The sequence below is a fragment of the Poecilia reticulata genome, linkage group LG11 (genome assembly GCF_000633615.1).
Source record: "Poecilia reticulata strain Guanapo linkage group LG11, Guppy_female_1.0+MT, whole genome shotgun sequence".
Classification (NCBI taxonomy): Eukaryota; Metazoa; Chordata; class Actinopteri; order Cyprinodontiformes; family Poeciliidae; genus Poecilia; species Poecilia reticulata.
Genome location: NC_024341.1, coordinates 318,652 through 338,684, shown reverse-complemented (window position 1 = coordinate 338,684; position 20,033 = coordinate 318,652). Strand labels below are relative to the sequence as shown.

At 40.0% G+C, this 20,033-nt stretch overlaps 1 protein-coding gene across 8 annotated transcripts in view; it reads left to right on the top strand.

Moving 5' to 3' along the window:
* Window positions 1-15,002, top strand: part of sema4ab (sema domain, immunoglobulin domain (Ig), transmembrane domain (TM) and short cytoplasmic domain, (semaphorin) 4Ab) — a 39,049-nt gene extending 24,047 nt beyond the window's left edge. For all 8 annotated transcript variants that reach the window (XM_008421203.1, XM_008421202.1, XM_008421204.1 and 5 more), the window contains 6 exons: window positions 4,930-5,074; window positions 5,997-6,186; window positions 6,322-6,437; window positions 11,017-11,180; window positions 12,386-12,480; window positions 13,590-15,002. In XM_008421203.1, coding sequence (XP_008419425.1) covers window positions 4,930-5,074; window positions 5,997-6,186; window positions 6,322-6,437; window positions 11,017-11,180; window positions 12,386-12,480; window positions 13,590-14,383 — 1,504 coding nt within the window. In that variant the 3' untranslated portion in view covers window positions 14,384-15,002. The remainder of the gene's footprint in view (window positions 1-4,929; window positions 5,075-5,996; window positions 6,187-6,321; window positions 6,438-11,016; window positions 11,181-12,385; window positions 12,481-13,589) is intronic.
* The last annotated feature ends 5,031 nt before the right edge of the window (window positions 15,003-20,033 follow it).

Here is a 20,033-nt window from a genome sequence, read left to right as displayed (position 1 = left end):
CCTCAGTMGCTGCAAGACTATTAATGATGCTTATATAATTATTCAGACGTCCTGAAACGCTCCAACAACAACAAAGGATTTAAGCTGGATGTGTCAAAACTTCACAATACCTTCGAAGGTAAGTTAATAAATCGTTTGTATTCATCATACTGCCTCATATGTCTGACGTAGCTAACAGGGACAAGCTTACAAAGGTGCTATGTAAGTGTTTTGATTATCTGTGCATTGTACAATCTACATATCTATGCTTTATAGATAGATAAAGATGTATATCTATATAAACATATATAGATCTGTCTATATTGTGCCCAAGCTATCAGTCGAAGCTGAAGTTAGCTTCAGAATGAAGCGTCTAATTCGGAAAATAGCAAAAGGGCGATTACACTTAATTTTTCACTATCTTGAGCTTTTTTAATGTGTTGTACTTTAAAAACAACACCTAGACATTTCAAACCTAACTAGATTATTCTGTACTAACAGTAGAATAAATAAAACATTTGTGAAACCTTCTAATTGATTTGTGAAATTTGTAAAATGTCAATAGATTCCAGAACACATTAGATCTGAATTATTAATTTTGCATTATTTTAACTTTCGTTTTTTCTTTTTTTTTTTTTTATTATAGTTGGAGTTGGACCGGAGTTCTGTTTGAAGGCTTCCTGGAGGGAGAGATCGGCTGAGCTAATGTTGCCAACAACTTTTCTCCTGCTATTAACGTTTTTGCTTGTCTTTATATAAAGTATTTCTATCAGTTGCTCTTTTTACGTTTTGTATACAGTATTTGTTTATACAGTATTTTTTTATTTTTACCTTAATGCTTACCTGGTCAGTTGAGGTGAAAATGTACATCCTCTTGATTACTGACAAATGTCAGAACCACATGGACTGAGCTGGTTACATCAGATCAATCTGAATCTTTATTTCTCATTAAACTGACTTATTGTAATTTTAAAACATTGTTATAAAATTTCATCTTTATTCTGCTGTAACGATGACTGCTTTCTTGCAATTAAAATTTCTTGTATCCTGACCGTAATGCTCCCTTATACAAATCACAGAACAGATGATTGAAATAAAGGCATTTTTTGAAAGTATTTTCTKTGMTTKTATTATAGAAATTGAGGAATCGATTAAAATCAAATCTGGTATGAAAAAAAATCTTGTATCATCCAGCCTTATTCAGCATATTAAATTATATGACTAACAACATGCTACTTAATATATTTCTTTGCTGGTATAACCTAAATGTGTTGCATTTTAACATTTCACTTGAATTCCTGATCTACATGCAAATACTTGATATAACGTAAACACTGAGAAAAGGGGAAAAAGTTTGTGAAATGTAGAGAATTACAAATGAGATTAAATTTTATTGTGAGTGCAAACAGGATAGCAAAATGAACAGTGAATATATAACATACTTCCTAGCAGCTAATCAGACATCAGACTTGTTTTGCCTTTACTGGTGATGAAAACTCGTCACTCTGGAGGAGAGATACTGCACTCTCCTCCACCTCTTTGTGGCATATAGGTCCTCTTTGACAAACACTCCAGGGGGAGGGAGAGCAACCTTAGATTTCATCATAATGAGATGGTTTGGTTTTATGGGCTCCAATGCTTGAGGATCATTGCTTCCATCCACTGTTAATGGGCGGCTATTGACAATAGCCATGGCTTCATATAACAATGTCCTGAGGGATGCATCATCAAGTCGGTCTGAGCACTGTGCGAAGGTACCATTCAATACATTTCTGATGGTTCTGATTTGCCTTTCCCATACACCACCTGCATGTCTGGCAGAGGGTGAATTGAAAACAAATTCACACTGTTTATCCGCCAAGAAAACTTCTAGTAACTTAGTGTCATATTGTTTCAGTGCTTGTGTGAACTCATTCCTGGCACTTCAATGGAGCAATGAAGCCAGACTTTAAAACAGAGAGATGACTGCTTCAATCTCCCACCCACGGAGAAGCTCTTCAGACCAGATGGGATCAAGTCTAAAAAGGGGTGCTGGTGTTTGGAAGGTTCTTTTCACCTTCTAGTATCTTTATCTCATTTGGGAAGGTATGTTGTTGAACAATCTTAATCACAGTTTCAGCTGCTCTTTGTACTTCTTCAAGTCACATGTTCGCTATGTTGTTGCTTTGAGCCTAGTCTCTTGATTCTTGGGAAAGTGTTGTCCAAGAGGAAAACCGATTCAGGCATTCGAGGATGTCATTACTGCTTTTGACTTCAGTTACAAGTACCTGAATTGTCTTTACTTCAGGATCACCGACAAGCAATTATGTTGGAGTGTTGAGTGTTAAGTGTAACTCATGCTCCCAAAGAAAGGTCCTTGCAACCAGTTTGTTGAATGAATATCTGAAGCACATAGACCTCTGGATGCATAATCGGCTGGATTTTCTGAGGTTTCAACATAATGCCACTGATTAGGATTACTGTTATCTCTAATCAGTTGAACACGGTTGGCAACAAATATGTGGAAACTGCGAGCATCATTATTGATGTACCCTAGTACAACTTGTGAGTCAGTCCAGAAAAATTCTTGATCAGTCTTCATATCAAGTTCACATCTTAGCATAACACTGACTTTTGTAGAAACCACTGCTGTTGCAAGTTCTAATCTTGAGATACTTATGATCTTTGAAGGAGCAACTCTTGCCTTTGCTATTACAAGACTGCAGTGGACTTCACCCTTATCATTTATGTACCTCAGGTAAGAACATGCACCACACAACTGGCGTCTGAAAAATGGTGCAGCTCTACTCTGACAACATTGTGGAAGTCAGCAGGTTGATAACATCTCGGAATTGATATTTCTTTCAGTCTCTGCAGATCATTTATCCATTTCTCCCACTGTGGCTTTGTATCTTCTGGTAGAGGATCGTCCCACCCTATGCCTCTGTGACAAAGCTCTTGAAGAATAAGTTTTCCACTAAGGGTGAATGGAGCAATGAAGCTGAGAGGATAATAAAGTGAAGCAATGATTGACAAGCAGCTGCGACGGGTAGAAGGTTGATCCTTGAAGTCGATGTTAAAAATGAAGGTGTCATTTTTTTATCAACTATTGAATGCCAAGTGCACGCTCCGATGAGGCTGGATCCAAACCATGGGGCTTGATGGCTGTTGCTACTTCTGAAGGACCCAAGCAGGCGAGAGCAGCTTCCTTGTTTGAGTTGAATTTGTGAAGCCGTAAAGCCTCCCTTTTTACACAACTCTTGTGACCCAATGATCAGTTTCTTGGCTTCCTCTGATGATGGGGCACTAACTAAGCCATCATCCACTTAAGTTTTTCTCAATAAATGTGGCTGCTTGAGGATAGTTAGTCTTGTACTGTTGTGCTAGATGCTTTAGCCCAGAATTAGCACATCCTGGAGATGAAGCAGCTCCAAAGAGATGAACTGCCATCCTGTACTCCTGTGGTTCTTTCTCCAAATCTCCTCCTTTCCACAAGAGGAATTTAAGATAATTTCTGGTTTCAGGAGTGACAGAAAATTGATAAAACATTCTTTCTATGTCACAAATTATTACACAAGTACTGGTACAATACTGGTGGTGGCAGAAGCATGCTGTGTTGATGTATGGGACACCACTTGGTGTGTTTCTTGACTAGCAAGTTCTTCTGTGGAAATGGAGCTATTTGTTGTTGTTGTCCACAGGTCTTTCCTTCCTCTCTTCATGTAAGCAGGTTGAATGATGACGTCTGCATACATTGCATGTGTGTCGTCTCTTACAATCCCTTGTCACATGACCTTTTCTTAGGCACCCAAAGCAGAGCCGATTTTCATGTATGAATGTCCTTTTGTCTTCAACACTTTTTAATACGAAAGTAGGACACTCGCTGATGCTATGGGCTTCACTTTTACAAACATAGCAAGGTGATTTTGGTTTACAGCTATTTGTATCTTTTGTCCCGTGACTGGAACCTTTTTGTTGTGCGTTTGTGTTGAAAGTTTTGGCTCTTTTTGGGGTTCTGTCATCTGGAAACTTGAAATTTCCTCACAAAAGGGGTGAGGCGATGGGATTACAGGCTATTTTTGCCTCTTTGCTCAAAAACTCTGTGAAGCATTTAAAATCTGGATAATCACCTGATCTATCAAGTTCCTCTACAACTATTCGACTCCACTTGCGAACAATCCATTCAGGCAATTTTTTGAGCAATTTATGGTTCTCTTCAGAGTCATTGAGGATAGCTAGTCCCTTCACATGTGGAATTGCTTCTTTGCAACCTTGGAGGAAGTCAGAAAACTCACGTAGTGCAAGTGAGTCATTTGCATTGATCTTTGGCCATCTTGCAAGCTTGTCGCAGAAGGCTTTCTGTATAATAAACGCGTTTCCATATCTGTCTTGTAAGACTTTCCATGCTTCAATGTATGCACTTTTTGAGTCTCGATAAAAGAAACCTTCAACAGCTTTGCGTGCTTCTCCAGCAAGATAATTTCTGAGATAAAACATCTTCTCATTTGCTGGGATGGGCTTTCTGTCAATAAGAGTCATAAATGACATCTTCCAATCAGTAAACTTCAAAGGATCTCCACTAAATACTGTGGGTTCAGGGACTGGCAAGTGACTCATACTTAATGAGCTGGCTAATGCTTCAGCTACAGTTTTGTTTATAAACCACGACATCCTACTGTTTCTTAAATAAAGCTATAACATTTCTTATTACAAATCACAATTACATATATCTATACCTCATTCTGCTTTCCGAGGTTGCTATTTTAAAGATTTTCTCCGGGTTTCTTTATAATCTAACGTTGCCTCATCTCGCAGGGTGTTGCTAGGTAACCACAGAATAAACAAAGAAAAAATCTACCTTTCTTTAAAATTAATGCATAAATTAACTACTAGGAGTCACTGTTGGACCAATGAACAAGCAGAATTTTCCAATTAAGCAGTTATTTACAATAGCTGTTTTCCATAACACAGGGCTGTGAACTCTGGAAGATCAGCGGTGTGTTCCTTCACTCTGACTGAGATCAAATCCATTTTCTCCGGGAACTACAAAGTCCTGAACAGAGACACGTTACAGTGGAGTGCACGAGTCCAAGAGAAGGTGGCAAACCCAGGAGAGGTAAAACAAGTCACACTGAGAATCTCATCAACTACTGTTGACATTTCTTTATTCTTTGAAAGTGGAAAACTCACAGGGTAATTTGCATATAAAATGAAAAATATAAGTCTTGAAGCGCTGTCTACAGCACCTTCAGGTTCTTGCAGTGGAAATGCACCTTTTTAGGAACCAGGGTAGCTTGTCTCCCACCTGGGACACATCACATAAAAGTGGGTAGAAATCTTCCCTGAAAACAGCCCTTAACTACAGGTGGAGCTTTGTAATGGAGGGCTGCTAAACACTTCTCACTGGTTTCATCCTGAGTATTTTGTTTCATCCATTTCCAAGTTTACAGTGTATAGCCAGCACGAGTGCTGTGTTTTTAAGATATTCCAATTTTTTGCAAACTCAGCATTTCAACTAAAATGTTTTACTCGGTGTTTGCAATCAAGTACATTGAGAACACCAGCCACTCTATGTAGAAGTAAAGGAAGTGTAGACTGCAGTATCTCCATGGAGACAGAGAGTTGTGCTCTCATTAAAGTCTTTTAAGAGTTTTATCTGGTAAAATTTTATTAGTTTTCAGCATTTATGTTCTCAGATTAACGTGACCACGGTGTGCAGGGCTGAGTTTACGCTGGACTTGAGTGGACATACTGCTACTGTGTGTGGACAATGATCCTACGATACACAATGATATGTAACTCATAGACTTAATAAAGATCTGTGGATTATTCCAAACACATACAGAGCAGCTGGTACCAATATTGAATTTGGTGTCAGAGCTTAACCACCCCCAAATTGCCACTTGTGCCATTGCCACTCAGTGTAAATTAGAAGCAAAAGAAGTGAAGCCGCAGTGTTGATTCTCAGGTTGCAACTGATCACAATGATTATGATCCTTATTAAAATCTGTCAAACTTTGTTTTTGTGTGTCTGTTAGTGTGGCCTGCACAATGCCTCAGATAACGCTCTGCGCTTTGTCAAAGAAAACTTCCTGGCAGAGGACAGTGTGCGTCCAGCTGGAAGACGCCTGACCTTGGTGTCTCGCGAGCACATCTACAGCCACCTGACTGTTCAGAGAGTCCAGGCTGCCAATAAAAAGCTCTACACTGTCCTGTTTCTGCTGACAGGTGAGCCATGAGACACAGCATGCTGTTTCCCACTGCTAGAATTTTTTTTTTGGAACGTTTACCGTCATTTCAAGGGTTTGTTTCAGAACACGATTCCCATTCAGATATTTAATTGTTGTCCTTACTGTCTTCCAGAGTCTGGTCACTTACACAAAGCAGTGCTGCTCCAACAGGGGCCCTACATCATAGAGGAGATTCAGGTTTTTAAACCTCCTCAGCCAATCAGGAGCCTGACGCTGTCTATCCCAAAGGTGCAAACTGAAGCATATTCAGTTTATTTTCAGATTTTTTTTTCTCATCTATTTTTGGTCATAGATTTTAACTGCATCTTGTTGAACATCTATAATGTTTACCTTACAGGTCAATAATATGACCTGTTTGTTTAACAAGAATTAATTGTGTTAATACAGGGTATGCTATTAATGCACTTTTAAATGCAGTAATACTAATTAGAGGTGTGCTGATCGATCGGCCACCGATCATAATCGGGCCGATTTCCGTGAAAAAGTGCATGATCAGTGATCGTCGATCATTGGCTCTTGTTGCCGATACCGATCACCTGCATCTCATTTCGCAGCCTGCCTGTGCAGCTGGTCTCCTCTTTCCTTCACACTGCACAAACGCGCAGCAACAAATCCTAAGCGATGTGGAACTATAACGCACTGAGTGAATGGGGAAGTTTGCGTGTTGCGGCGGAAAATTGAAGCACGTCAAAATGCATCAACACAAGAAGCTAATACGACATAAAAACAATGCCATACTTGACGGAGTTTGGCTACATCAAGGCTCACTGCAGTAAAAAAGACATGTCCGGATTAGCATGACGGTCAGGAAGCTAAACAAATAACCGGCATAATTATTTAAGTCTTCGAGCTGCGATGTAAGACGCTGGTCCTGCTCTCGCTGTTGAACCGCTGCTACGTGCTACAGGTAGTAAATATTTGACAGACGGAGCGCCGCTTCTGCTCCACCTGGTAGTGACTCTCACACCGAACCTCTGTTTAAAGCTGCAGCATCTAACCTAAAAAAATACATTTTACATACGTATTAAAACTTTCGCTGTCCTAACATGAGACAGATAAGCTCTAAAAAAGAATCGATCTCCTCCCTGTTCTGCATAATTACTCCGCTTAGTCAGAAACAACCACTCAGAACTAGCAGTAATCAGCTAGCCGCCATGCTATCAGGAAGTTTTCATTCAGTAACTCAGGATTGTTTATTGTAATGGAACCTGTATTTGCCTTTGTATGTTAAGTTTTATGCTTACATTTTTTGGCAATGTTGAGAGGTTTTATTTAGCCTCTTCAGAGCCTCCATATGTTTTCAGTCTGTTAAAGATACTATTACTGATAGCAGGACAATTTGCACAATGCCTGTTTTGTTTTTTTCTTGGAAAAAGTTATTAAAAACAAGTTTTTGTCTAAATTTAGGTGAGTTCATGGTTCCTTTTTCCACATAATGTAACTGGTAGTGTTAATGATAAAAAAATAATAATAATAATAATTATGTGATCGGTATCGGTGATCATGGGTGATCGGTATCGGCACATCTCTAATAATAATGCATTTAAAAGTGCTTAAAAAGTAGTCCTTATGCATAATAAAATATATTTTCAAAAATCTATGATTTTAATGAACAGTCTTCACAATGAGTAGGTAACCTTAGGCAGGTTTGAGTCTGCATTTGAAAATGGGGAGAGTGTCAATGTCTGTGTAGCTATGGCAGAGAAGTCCCAACCTAAGGGACCTGAATGTCTGGCAGTTGCAATCTCCATGGTGATGAGACAGCCAGAAGGCAGTCGGTTAATATTGCATAAATCCAAATAGACTGAGTGATGACATTGATGTGAAACAGAGATGACATTCTGCAGGCTGTTTATTGATATCATAATGGAAGAATGTGGCATTCTGATTTCTGACCCTCTAAAAAATGAAAATTCCTATTGTTAACATCAACATTACCTGTGACTGGGCAATAAATCAATTTTATCGATTAATAAAATGTTCTGTTTATGACGATTAATTTTTTTTGCAAATGCACTCCTTTTGTTTCAGTAGAGTGATCTCAGCCCACCCAGGTCCGCCATCTTGTATTACAGCGTGTTTTACAGCTTATTTTTAAGCTACCGTATTTTCCGCTCTATAAGGCGCACCTAAAAACCTTCAATTTCCTCAAAACCTAACAGTGCGCCTTATAATCCGGTGCGCCTTATATATGGACCAATATTGAGCCACAACAGGTCTAGCAACTACGGTAAGCAGCCGCCGACTTCATTTTCTCCGTAGAACAGTGTTTCTCAACCTTTTTTGGACCAGCACCCCCCTAGCCTTTATCCAGGTCCCTCACCGCCCCCCACCAAAGAATTTGCAGGCTACTTTGCACTGACCATTATTTTAATATTACTATCACTATTGTAGATGTTTTGATTTTTATGCTTGTTTCTGTATTTATCATCAAAAATAATACAGGTGTCTACAAAAAATGCAATGAACATTCAAGTTAAAATTGGTAGGCCTAACAGCAGCCAATCAGAGTGGAAAAAATATTCTTATTTTGTGCCATTTTCTAGTTGTTAAATCTTGCACAAAATGACCAGATAAAAGATGTTCAACATGCCAGTTTAAACTTTGAACTATATGCAAAGTTCAATGAGCTCTGCAACATTAAAACATGGATAGAACTGCAACTACATTAATCATAACTCTTCTTCTCTTTAGTGTTTGTCAGTTTCTGGTGGTGCAGCTCTGTGCTGCCTTCGGGAGAATGGGACATCAGAGTATCATCCATAAAATTTCACCCACATGGCATTTATTGTGCAAACCAGAGCTTTCAATGAAAAACAACATTTCCAAGTCCTTTTAATGTCATACAAATTTGAGACAGAAACATGGATTATATCTTTATATAGACCTGTCTATTGATTTATAGATTAATAGTTTTACTGGACAGAAATGACAAAGAACAAATCTGGTTCTTAATCAAATCCTAATGAGTCAAATTGAAAGTGTCATGGAGTCATCAGCCTCAAGACATTAACACTGACATGAAAAATAATATTGAAGAAATATATCAAATCTAATTAAAAACATAAATAAGTGATCAGTTCTTTACTGTTATGGTCTGTAAGATATATTTATTCTCAGTACTAGATGTGGTCTCAACAAACAAATGGCATCAACAATATTATTTCACCTTTTACCTGGAAATAGTGTCTGTTTATTCTTGCCATACTGTTCTCTGTATTAATTATTGCTCGAAAGGTCTTGCCATACCAGTTTATTCCTCTGTATTTACTTTAGTTTCTTAGTTTATTCTTGCATTTTGTTAATTAATTTCTCTTTAGTTTCCTTTGATCAGTATTATCCTCTCTTGGTTTATTGCTATGTCCACTTTAGTTTCTTTCCTGTTTGCTAGATTTATTTTATTGTTTATTGACCATCAGTAATCTTCACTCTTCACCTGCTGCGCTGCCTAATTGTCATGTGTTTCACATCATGTGTTGATTTTTCACTGTTCAGCGTCGGATTCTCTGTTTTTATGCCATAATTCACATCTAGTTTGTCGATCCGTTTCATGTCCCGGTTCTCCTGTTTCAGAATTTCGCGCAATGTGCGCATGTTTTTTTTTTTTACCACGTATGGTGCAGGGCGGTCGGAAGGCGTATCGATGGGGAAAAGGCAGACTGACATAAACCATTTAAAACAACGGAAACAATTTCTGCATTCTGATTATTGAAATTTAAAAGTGCTGTGTTGTTCCATCACCCCGTTTCATACCGGACCACTTACAGCACCGGTGTTAACGCTATACAATGAAAGCTCTCTATCGTGGTATCACCCATGGAGGGATTTCTTGATTTCTTTATTTAAATGAGTTCATTTTTCAGAGGGATACACAGTGAGGGTATCGTGATTTTAGAAGGAGAACGGAGCTGCGTCAAGAAGCTAACAGAAGCTAACAAACACTGAATAGAAGAAGAAGAGCTGCCATCGATACAGTTGCAGCCAAGCATGATTTAATGTTACACAATAGAGTTTTACCAAGTTGCTCAAAGTCTAAACTGGCATTGTTGTGGATTTAAGGTGTAAAGTTTACCTTCGACCAAACGCCCCCCAAAGGCATCCCAGCGCCCCCTTTTGTAAAAATGTCCACCAGCGCCCCCTGCCGTCCTCTGAACGCTCCCTGGGGGGCGGTACCGCCCACGTTGAGAACCGCTACCATAGAAGAAGTGCGCGGTAGAAGAAGTGCGCGGTGCATGCTGGGATAGTTGTCAGAACGCTGGTTTGTAATCTATTAATAAAGTTTGACTGACCTACCTATCGACCGTCTAGAATCAGGTCGTCTGCAGGTCATTTAGTACCACGGTCTCCACGAACATGCTGTGTGCGCGAACGGAGAAGGGTGACCATCCACGCCCCGGCCCAGTCGTGGAAGGCTCTCGCCAACTGGAGTCGGAGTGTTTTGTTGATATTCCGTTTAGTGCAGCTCCATCTAGTGGATGCATAACGTAACTCCAGCCTCTATTGTAGCGTCTATTCTATGCGCCTTATAATGCGGTGTGCCTTATATATGAAAAAAGTTTTAAAATAGGCCATTCATTGAAGGTGCGCCTTATAATCCGGTGCGCCTTATAGTGCGGGAAATACGGTAAGTTTACTAGGAACCAAACCTATAGGGTCTGTCAGGAAAGTCACACTCATATCTTGAGGTCCATGTAATGGGTCTGTTTGGGTTGCATTGACCATCAGACGACCACTTCTGAATGGAGCACAGTTACTGATTATCTGAATCAAATGTTGCACTGCTTGATTACTTATTTTGTTAATGCAGGGTATGCTATATGTTGGAACATCAGAGGGGGTGGTGAGGATTCCAACTGCTAACTGCTCCTACTACTGGACCTGTGCCCAGTGTGTTCTTTCCCGGGATCCTTTCTGTGGTTGGGATGCAGCCAGCAGGGCCTGTGTGGAGGTCTCCATCACCCAGACCGCGCTGTGAGTCCCACACTGCCACCATGAACATCGTCTGTCAGTAGTATGTAAGTTAGGTAATATAGGGAACAAAATATTTGGATATTTGTCTACAACAATTTTATATCAAAGCCATAGTATGCTCTATGATTTCTGAGTAAATATGTTCCATATGAACGGCTTTACCTTTACCTAATTCCTCCACAACGCCATTAGAATAAAATTATTATTTTTTTTTTAAATTCAGCCCCAGACCTTGCTTTGGCCAACAATCATGAAATTCTGTATCTTGACAGGAGCCATGGTCCAAACCCCACAGGAAGTCGGCTATTTTGGATCAAAGCCGCCATTTTGTGTCTTTTACACACGTTGTATCTGAATGAACTCCTCCTTCAGCTTTTGAGATGCAGGCTTCACAATCACTCGGCGCAGTCTTGAGGCACTGAAGGTCAAAAGTTATCAAATTATTTTGGTCACATCAAAGAAGCATGTGGACGTGGCTAAGTCCACATGCTTTTCCATAAAACATAAAGGTAGAATAACTTCTACACATGAGTCCCAGCTGCCTGAGACTTTATGTCTGTCATAACCAACCAGCACTGATCACATTCACATGGCAATTGGTGACATCACCTTAGCCCCCGTCCCTTTTGAACAACAAGTCACCTGCTTTCCTACTAATTCTCTTCCTTTTACTCCATGATTCATAAAGATTTGAACCTGTGTTTAATGAAAACATGAAGCTCAACAATGGCTGTTGGCTGGAGGATGTGGGCACAACTGAATGGCGAATTCTAATTCCTCACCATTTGCATATAGCTGACTTTAAATCACACATCCATCATGTGATTTGGACCAAACTGGATATAAGTGACCTTTAATAACTTCTAAAGTCATCTGTTTTCCTACTAGTTGACTTATATTGGAAGTTGACTCCAGTGTCCCCCGTCCCCACCAGGTTGTTTCAGGGTTAGGGTTTCAGTAACTCTTCTGCACCAGATTTTTGGTGCGTCATCAGGGAGCATTGTGCAACACATTGGTGTGCAGAACCTAGTGGACTGGTGCATGAACTGCACGTGAGCATTGATGACAACAAATGGGTGGTGTAGCTGGGGCTCCCGTAGTCGCAACAAGGTGGAGCGGCGCTGAGCTGCAAGGGCCTTACAAGGTTGTTTGCAGTTTTAATTCTATTAAACATCCACTTCCTGACTGTAGTGTCCTCTCTTTAGGAGCCAGGACACAGATGGAGGAAATGTTGAAGAAGCCTGTAACAGTGTTTCATTAACACAGAGAACCAAATTTGGACCAAGTAAGATGCCCACAGGTATGTGTCACACTATGAAACAACAATGTGGCATCTCTGTCCTGGAAATGTGTTCACTGAGATATTTAACAAAACACAAAAGTTTCATTTAAGTATTTAAATGATACACAATACACAAGTATTTAAGCTTCATTTAAGTTTAATGAAACTTAAATACTTAATGAGAATCCTTTAATCAAGAATCTATTATTATTATAATTATTATTACCATTAATAATAATAATAATAATAATAATAATAATCATTATTATTATTGTGCAAGTAAATTTGATTAATGTAGCAACTTTCACAGATAAAAATCACAAAGTGCTTCACAGATAAAACAAAGATACACAGATAAAATACAATGACACAAAATGACAAGTTAATCCAACGTTTTTGTACAAAAACATCTTCAGCTGCTTTTATAAAAAGTCAGTAAAATCGGTGCAACACAAAAACAGTCAAAGTAGTTCCATACACTTAGAGTCCCAATCCCCATCAGCTTTAAATCAAGTGAATGAGACTCAGTAAATTCTGACCTGTTGACCTCAACACAACAGAAGAAGAATGGGTTTACAGCAGGACAGCACTATCCTGGGGGCTTCACCATGCACAGCTCTAAAAGTAAGAACTAATGAAATTGGATTCTAAAACGCACTGGCAACCAGTGAAGGGAAGCTAAGACTGCAGTAATGTGTAATCTTCTGCTGATTCCCGTTAAGTCTTACTGCAGCATTTTGCACAATCTGAATGTGATTCAAATCTACTTTATTCAAACAAGTTAAAAGACTTTCAACAATATAGATATGTATAGATAAAAGCATGGGTAATCTTCATTCAAGTTTAACTTTCAACATGTAGTTTTGAGATGTTCTGCATTACATAAACACCTTTATTTTGCATAAATCTGTTGTTTATGAAATCTTTGTACAAAACAAAACAATAATAATGGCAAAGATTTTAAACCATTCTGTGTTTTAAATGAGAGGGTATTCTATGCGTTAGCCTGCCAGCAGTAATAAATGACAATAATGCATTCCACATATGGTCATGTTTATGTTCATCATCAGTCAGTCTGCAGGTTTTCTCTGCTCTGACCCCTGAGTAAGCTCTAGCCTGTTTGTCAGTCTCGTGTCCTGCAGGTGAGCTGGTCTCCGTGTCTCTGAACGACGTGGTGCGGCTACACTGTCCTGCAGCGTCACAGCTGTCCCACCAGCTGTGGGAGCGTCCAAACAGCCGCCTGTCCTCAGACCTCTACCTCCACCTGCAGGATGGGAGCCTCAGCTTTGTGGCCACTCCAGCCACTCTGGGCCACTACCTCTGTCTGTCCACAGAGAACGGCTACCGACAGACCATGGCCATTTATCACGTCAAGCAGAAGAGCAGTCCCGTGGGACAGACTCCAACCAGCTACACCCGGAGCCACACACGAGCCCAGCCCACTAGGGAAGGGCCTAAAGCAACAGAATCCAGACCAGCAGCGACGAAACCCTCACTGGCCATCAGGAACACTCCAATCACCACCAGGCAGCTTGATAGAAATTTAACTTTGTGGATGAAAGAATATGAAAATCTGGAAACAAAATTCCATGATGGGAACCCTCTGCTGTCAGCCTGCTGCCCCAGCTACCTGAACGAGCTGGTGGTGGTGTCCATTCTGCTGGTGGTGTGCCTCAGTCTGCTCATCACAGTCACTCTGTATGTTCTCAGACAGCAATGGCGGAGACAGACTGCACCTGGAATGGGAACTCCAAGCAGGAGCTCTGACCGGAGGACCCCTGAGGAGCAGGAGTCCTTGAGGGAGAATGAGTGTGGGAGCAAAGCCAATGGTCAGGCGTCCTCTGGTGGACACGCCAGTGGCTTGGTTTGTAACAGGAACCTTACAGACTCTACCCAGAATTTGCCAAACACTCCCTTCTGAGCAGCAGCCTAAGAGCCTTTTGAGCTGCTACAGAGCAGAGCACCATGGAGGGGGAACGTTGCAGTAGCAGGGTTCATTTGGTGAGCGCTGCACAGGAACAGTTCAGGGCCAAGTTAGACTTCCTGAATGTTCTGCAGCCTGAGTACTGCACAAGTGGCTGCTCCACTTGTGTTTTTTAAAGGGAACTTGATCTTTTCCAATACAAATTAATGATAGTTGGATCTAACAAACAAAGCAGAGCTTAGTCTTTAAACCACATCTGAGATCTGACTGTTAGCTCAAGTCTAATGAACGTATAGAACTGTTTTATGAATTATTAGCAGTTCAACTGTGGTCAGTAGCCAAAACCCACCTGTCCAGTTAGAATGCTGTTGAGGTAACAGGGATGTGATGTTAGATGGAGCTGTTGGGATCAGATGGTGTTCCGCACCTCACTGATGTGCCTTGAATGCATTTTTAAAGATGTTCTGGTGGAGTTCTTCTTATTACTTTATCTGATTTTCTTTTCATCACATCCTGAACTTTTTTTTTATCTCATTGATATTCCTTAACTCTGATGACACTGTGCTGTCACTGCACATGTTTACCTGCTCATCAATAAACCAGCTGCTCTGTCAAAGGATTGTTTTTGATGCATCCATCCCAGTGGATCCTGTGCAGTCATATCTGTAGAAGAAGAGTCATAAAATAGAATATGTGTAGGAGAAACATTCTTCTAATCTGTACTTTATCATTATTCCAATAACTTATTCTTTGTGCTTCATTTATATTGCAAAACAAACTAAGAAAAACTTAAACCAACACTGAGTCATACATAGAAATATCCATTTAATGCCTACAGAGTTCAGTTGAGTTGTTGATCTTGTGTGACACATGGTGCGTCACCAAACTGTTCATGAAGTTCATTGTAATACTCAGGAAGAGAAGGCAACATAGAGGCACACAGCTGAGGATTAGTCACTCTCAGCATTATCAGAACACAGTCTCGCTTTTACCAGTTGTACCACCTTATACAATACTTAGCGATAGTTCTTACTAAATTAGCCATTTAAATGCACAGAGCTACTAGAATGCTCATTGACTAATAACTGCCAATTCATTTCAAAAGTACTTTAATAATCTCAGAGGGAAAATAAATGCAGCATCTTGGTGCAATCACTGGAGGAAGTAAAAAGCCCAGCATGGTCAAGCTGGAGTCAAACTGCTGGCATGTGCTCACATGGTTTTGTAATGTTTGTTTTTGTACAGACCCTTCAAGGTCCACAGTGAACCCTCCCCCTGCAGAGGATGTCATGGTGATTTGGCATATGTAATTCACAACTGTACAATAAACACAGGGAGTCTGTTTATTGTACACAGACTCCTGAGAATTTACAACTTCAGAAGAGGAAATATGGCTGAGCAATAAATCGGTAATAATATATGGTGCAATAGACATGTGATCAGTGTCAATAGGTAACACATCTGATAAAATATTCATCATATAGAATATGCACTGAATTCTGATCCAGAACTGCACAGCATTCTGGAGAATGTACGCATAGCCAGGACATCAAGTTGGTGGCATCAACTAACTTACTCTTTGGTTACTTGGCAAAAACTTGGTAAGAAAGTTGCACAGCAGCAGTTTCAGGTTTTGAACTCAGAACTGCTTAGAAATAAAAAACATTGTGGAATGAAAACTGCACTAAAGAGTTAGTCACTACTCAATGCACCAGTTTGGCAGTATTTCAGATATTTAAAACAAAAACGAATCAATAATTATATCAACAGTTACTGATATAGACTGATATGAAACACATTGTGAAGTTTTTCAGCTATTTACTGTATTATCTAGAAAATGAGCTTTTTTCACATACTTTGAACACTGCAGTATAGCTAATTTATAAATTTTTACCAAACTGCTGCATGATGCAAGAGCAAATTTGTCTCAACAAAAGTGACACTGAGCAACAAAGAGAGACAAAGGAAGTGAGTGTTAGACTGTTCAATTCAAACAATGAGGAAAACAGCTTAAATGGTTTTGGTGCACAGAATTAAGATGATGATAGTGATCAATGATTTTCCTAGTAGGCTACTGAATTTTCTTATGTTTTGTATTAAGCAGCCTTATTCTGGACATTGTTTTGAAAAGATATCTATGGTACGTATTTGTGTGTAACCAGTACATATTTATTTTAAAAGTAAAAAAAAATCTTTCTGTATAAATATATATATATATGTTCTATATATGTTCACCTGTTCTCTTCAGTTAGTGGGTGTAGCTGACATTCAGGTGGGCTCAGCTGTCCAGAAATAACAGAACTTTCTCTCCTTATATCTCCCTTAATACTGCATGACCTGGAAGTTCACTCTGAAAACACAATAGATTTTTTATAGCAGTACATTCAACATATTTAACATAAATCAGAAAATCTTGTTTTGGAAATATATAAGACTTATCTTCTTTTTATTATGCTTTTACAAAAGCTGAAAAGAAAATACACCTCTCACTATTTACTTTAATAGACATTGGTTATTTTATATTACAGGATTCATACGAATGCTTGAAATCCTTGAAAATGTTTGAATTTCAATTAGGTGACCAATGTTTGGACAGAACTTGATTATTTAAATGGCTCAAAAGAATGGTAAATGCAAACCATTTAGCTTATTTATTGAAATTTCCTCCATTACCTCAATTAATTAGATTTTTGTTTCTGCTGTTCACTCCTGAACTGGTTGACATTTTCACTTCAGTTCCGTCCTGCTACCTATTACTTATCCAGCAAATACAGTTCATCCACCGATGAAAAAAATTTGTTAAACCTTATGTCCACTGTGATAGTTGAAATGCAGTAAACAAGTAGCTTATCCACTTTTGGATGTTCACAATCCATTCTGATGTCGCAGCAATTACCTCATTTTTCTGAACAAGAACCACTTCCTGCAGTTCATTGTGGGTTTTGTGCCCCTGAAAGTCTACATTTTAAAATCACCTCCAATAAAAACATCTTTAAACAAATTAAGACTCTTCAAACAACATTGAGTCATACCAAGAAATCTTCACCTAATATCCACATAATTCACAGTTCAGTTGTTTATATCATGTGACACCTGGTGCGTCACCAAGCTGTTCATACAATTCATTGTAAGGTTCAGGAATAGAACCAAACAAAGAGGTTATGATGAACAGTTGAGGTTTAGTCACACTCTGGACATTATCAGCTGATATTTACCAAAAATCCACAAATGCTGTTGATATTATGGGTTATTTGATTCCTTTGGTCAGATTTCTCTCTTTTTCACAAAGATTAAAGGGGAAAAAAAGCTTAGACTTGGTTGTAAATTTGTAAGTTCAATTGTGTGACTTCACTGCACAATTATTACAAGACAGAAATTCAACAAGTAACTAGTTACATTTGCTCAATTACATTTATTTAAGTAAGTTTTTGGAGAAAAAAAAATAAAATAAACACAGTAAAAAAACAAATTCCGTAAAACACAGGAAAATGTCCTGGTAATTTTCTGCCAGTACATTTTCCTGTTTTTTTTACGGAATTTCCGGCAGAGTTTTTCCATAATTTATTATTTTTTATTTACCCGTTTTTTTACAGTTTTTTTTTACAGTGTATAAAGACTATGTTAAGACTCGAATGTTAAGACTTGGAAGCTACTAACATTGCATGGAGGGTTCCACCCCAAATCCAGCACCCTGAGACTGTACAGGAGCCGTGAGGATGGAGGAGGACTAGTGAGTGTGAGAGCCACTGTCCAGGATGAAACATCCAAGATCCATAAATACATCAAGGACAAAGTCTCAACAGACGATGTGCTCAGCGAATGTCTCAGACAATGGGGAACAGAGGACGAGGTGCTGGAGGTACCAYCATGGGAGGACAAGCCCCTACATGGGATGTACCACCRACAAATAACTGAAGTGGCTGATATCAGGAAATCCTACCAATGGCTRGAAAAAGCTGGACTCAARGACAGCACAGAGGCTCTCATCCTGGCTGCACAGGAACAGGCCCTAAACACCAGAGCAATAGAGGCTCAGATCTACCACTCCAGACAAGACCCCAGGTGTAGGTTATGCAAGGAGGCCCCTGAGACAGTCCAGCACATAACAGCAGGGTGCAAGATGCTGGCAGGGAAGCATATGTAACCTGTTGTTCTTTGTTGTTCATTGTTCTTTTTCATGGTGTTTATCTGTTACTGTTCGGTAAAATGTCTGACACTGAGGTACCTTCTAAGGGTGATGAAATGAACAGGAGGGTCACTTTTAGTCTGGGGAGGGGCCAACATTACATGTCATTTGGAAGGGCCTATGCCTTCTAGTGCATATGAATGTTCTGTTGATAAGTCTGAGCTGAACCCCCCCCACTTGTCCCTGTTGCTGCTTCTACACCCATTTGCAATGCAAGGTCTGACCTTTGCCAACTTGTTTCTACTGAGGCTCTCAGTGGGGTGATTGCTGATCTGGCTAAGCAGATTGGGGATGCCATTACAACAAACCTGAGTGGGCTAAACCCACAAAGTCAATCACAGTCTTGGGTTGCTGATAGCCAACCCAGCGACCCGACCTTTCAGTCACAAATGAGGTTTGTGGTTCAGTCTGATATCAGGGCACCACCATATTTCAAAGGTGACCACACTGACACTTTCTCGATTCAGGAATGGGAGGGTTTGATGAGATGTTATCTGTCAAGAATAAGATGCGTGAACCCTGTAGAAATGTGTGAGATCATCACATCCAGACTTATTGGGAAAGCTAGAGATGTGGTTCAGGTGTCGCTTCGCTGCCGGCCTCAGTCATGTAGTGACAAGTTGGTTTCTACTGTTTTTGATATTCTGAAACGCAACTTTGGTGAGCTGATCTTCTCCAGTTTACCAATGAGAGACTTCTATAACATCCTGCCTGCTGATGGGGAGACAGCCATGGACTACTGGATTCGACTGAACAAGTCTATTGAAGCAGCTGATGAGTGTTTGCGTAGAAGAGGGAAGCAGGTGGAGSATCCAGGAGCTGAAGTTGTTACAATGTTCATCAACCACTGTCCTGATCCTKGTCTAGCTCTTTCCTTCCAGCTGAAACCTGTTGAGGAGTGGACTGCTGCTGAGGTCCAGAGCTGCCTTTATAACCATGTTGCGAGCCTTAGGAGGCCAGTGGTTACCACGAACAGGGCTGTTGGTTCATCTACAGGCCCTGTTCTCTCCTGTCTTCCTCAGCTTGGTGCTCAGTCACCCAGTGCTGCGTTGCCAGCCGATGCGGCACCATTTGCTGTCCGTTTTCCCCAAGCTGCTTTAGCATCTGATCGTTCTTCAGCTTCAGGGCCCTTGTATCAGCAGCCACAGCAGCATGTTGCTCCACAACCGACTCCCTTTCAGAATGCAACACCCAAGCCAACTTTTTCCTCCAGTTCAGGAGTCGAACCACCTCATCTGATGACAGAGATGTTTGATAAAGTTCTGTCTCTGTGTGCAGCTTCTCTTGCTACAAAACAACGTGGTCAACCTATGGGGAGTTACACACGTAGTTCTAAACATCCTCAGCATGCTCCATGCAGGGTTTGTTGCTCAGAGGAGCAWACAACACATTCACACTGCAGACTGTTCAGACTGTGTCTCAACTGCTTCGGCTCAGGACACATTAAAAGGGATTGTCCTC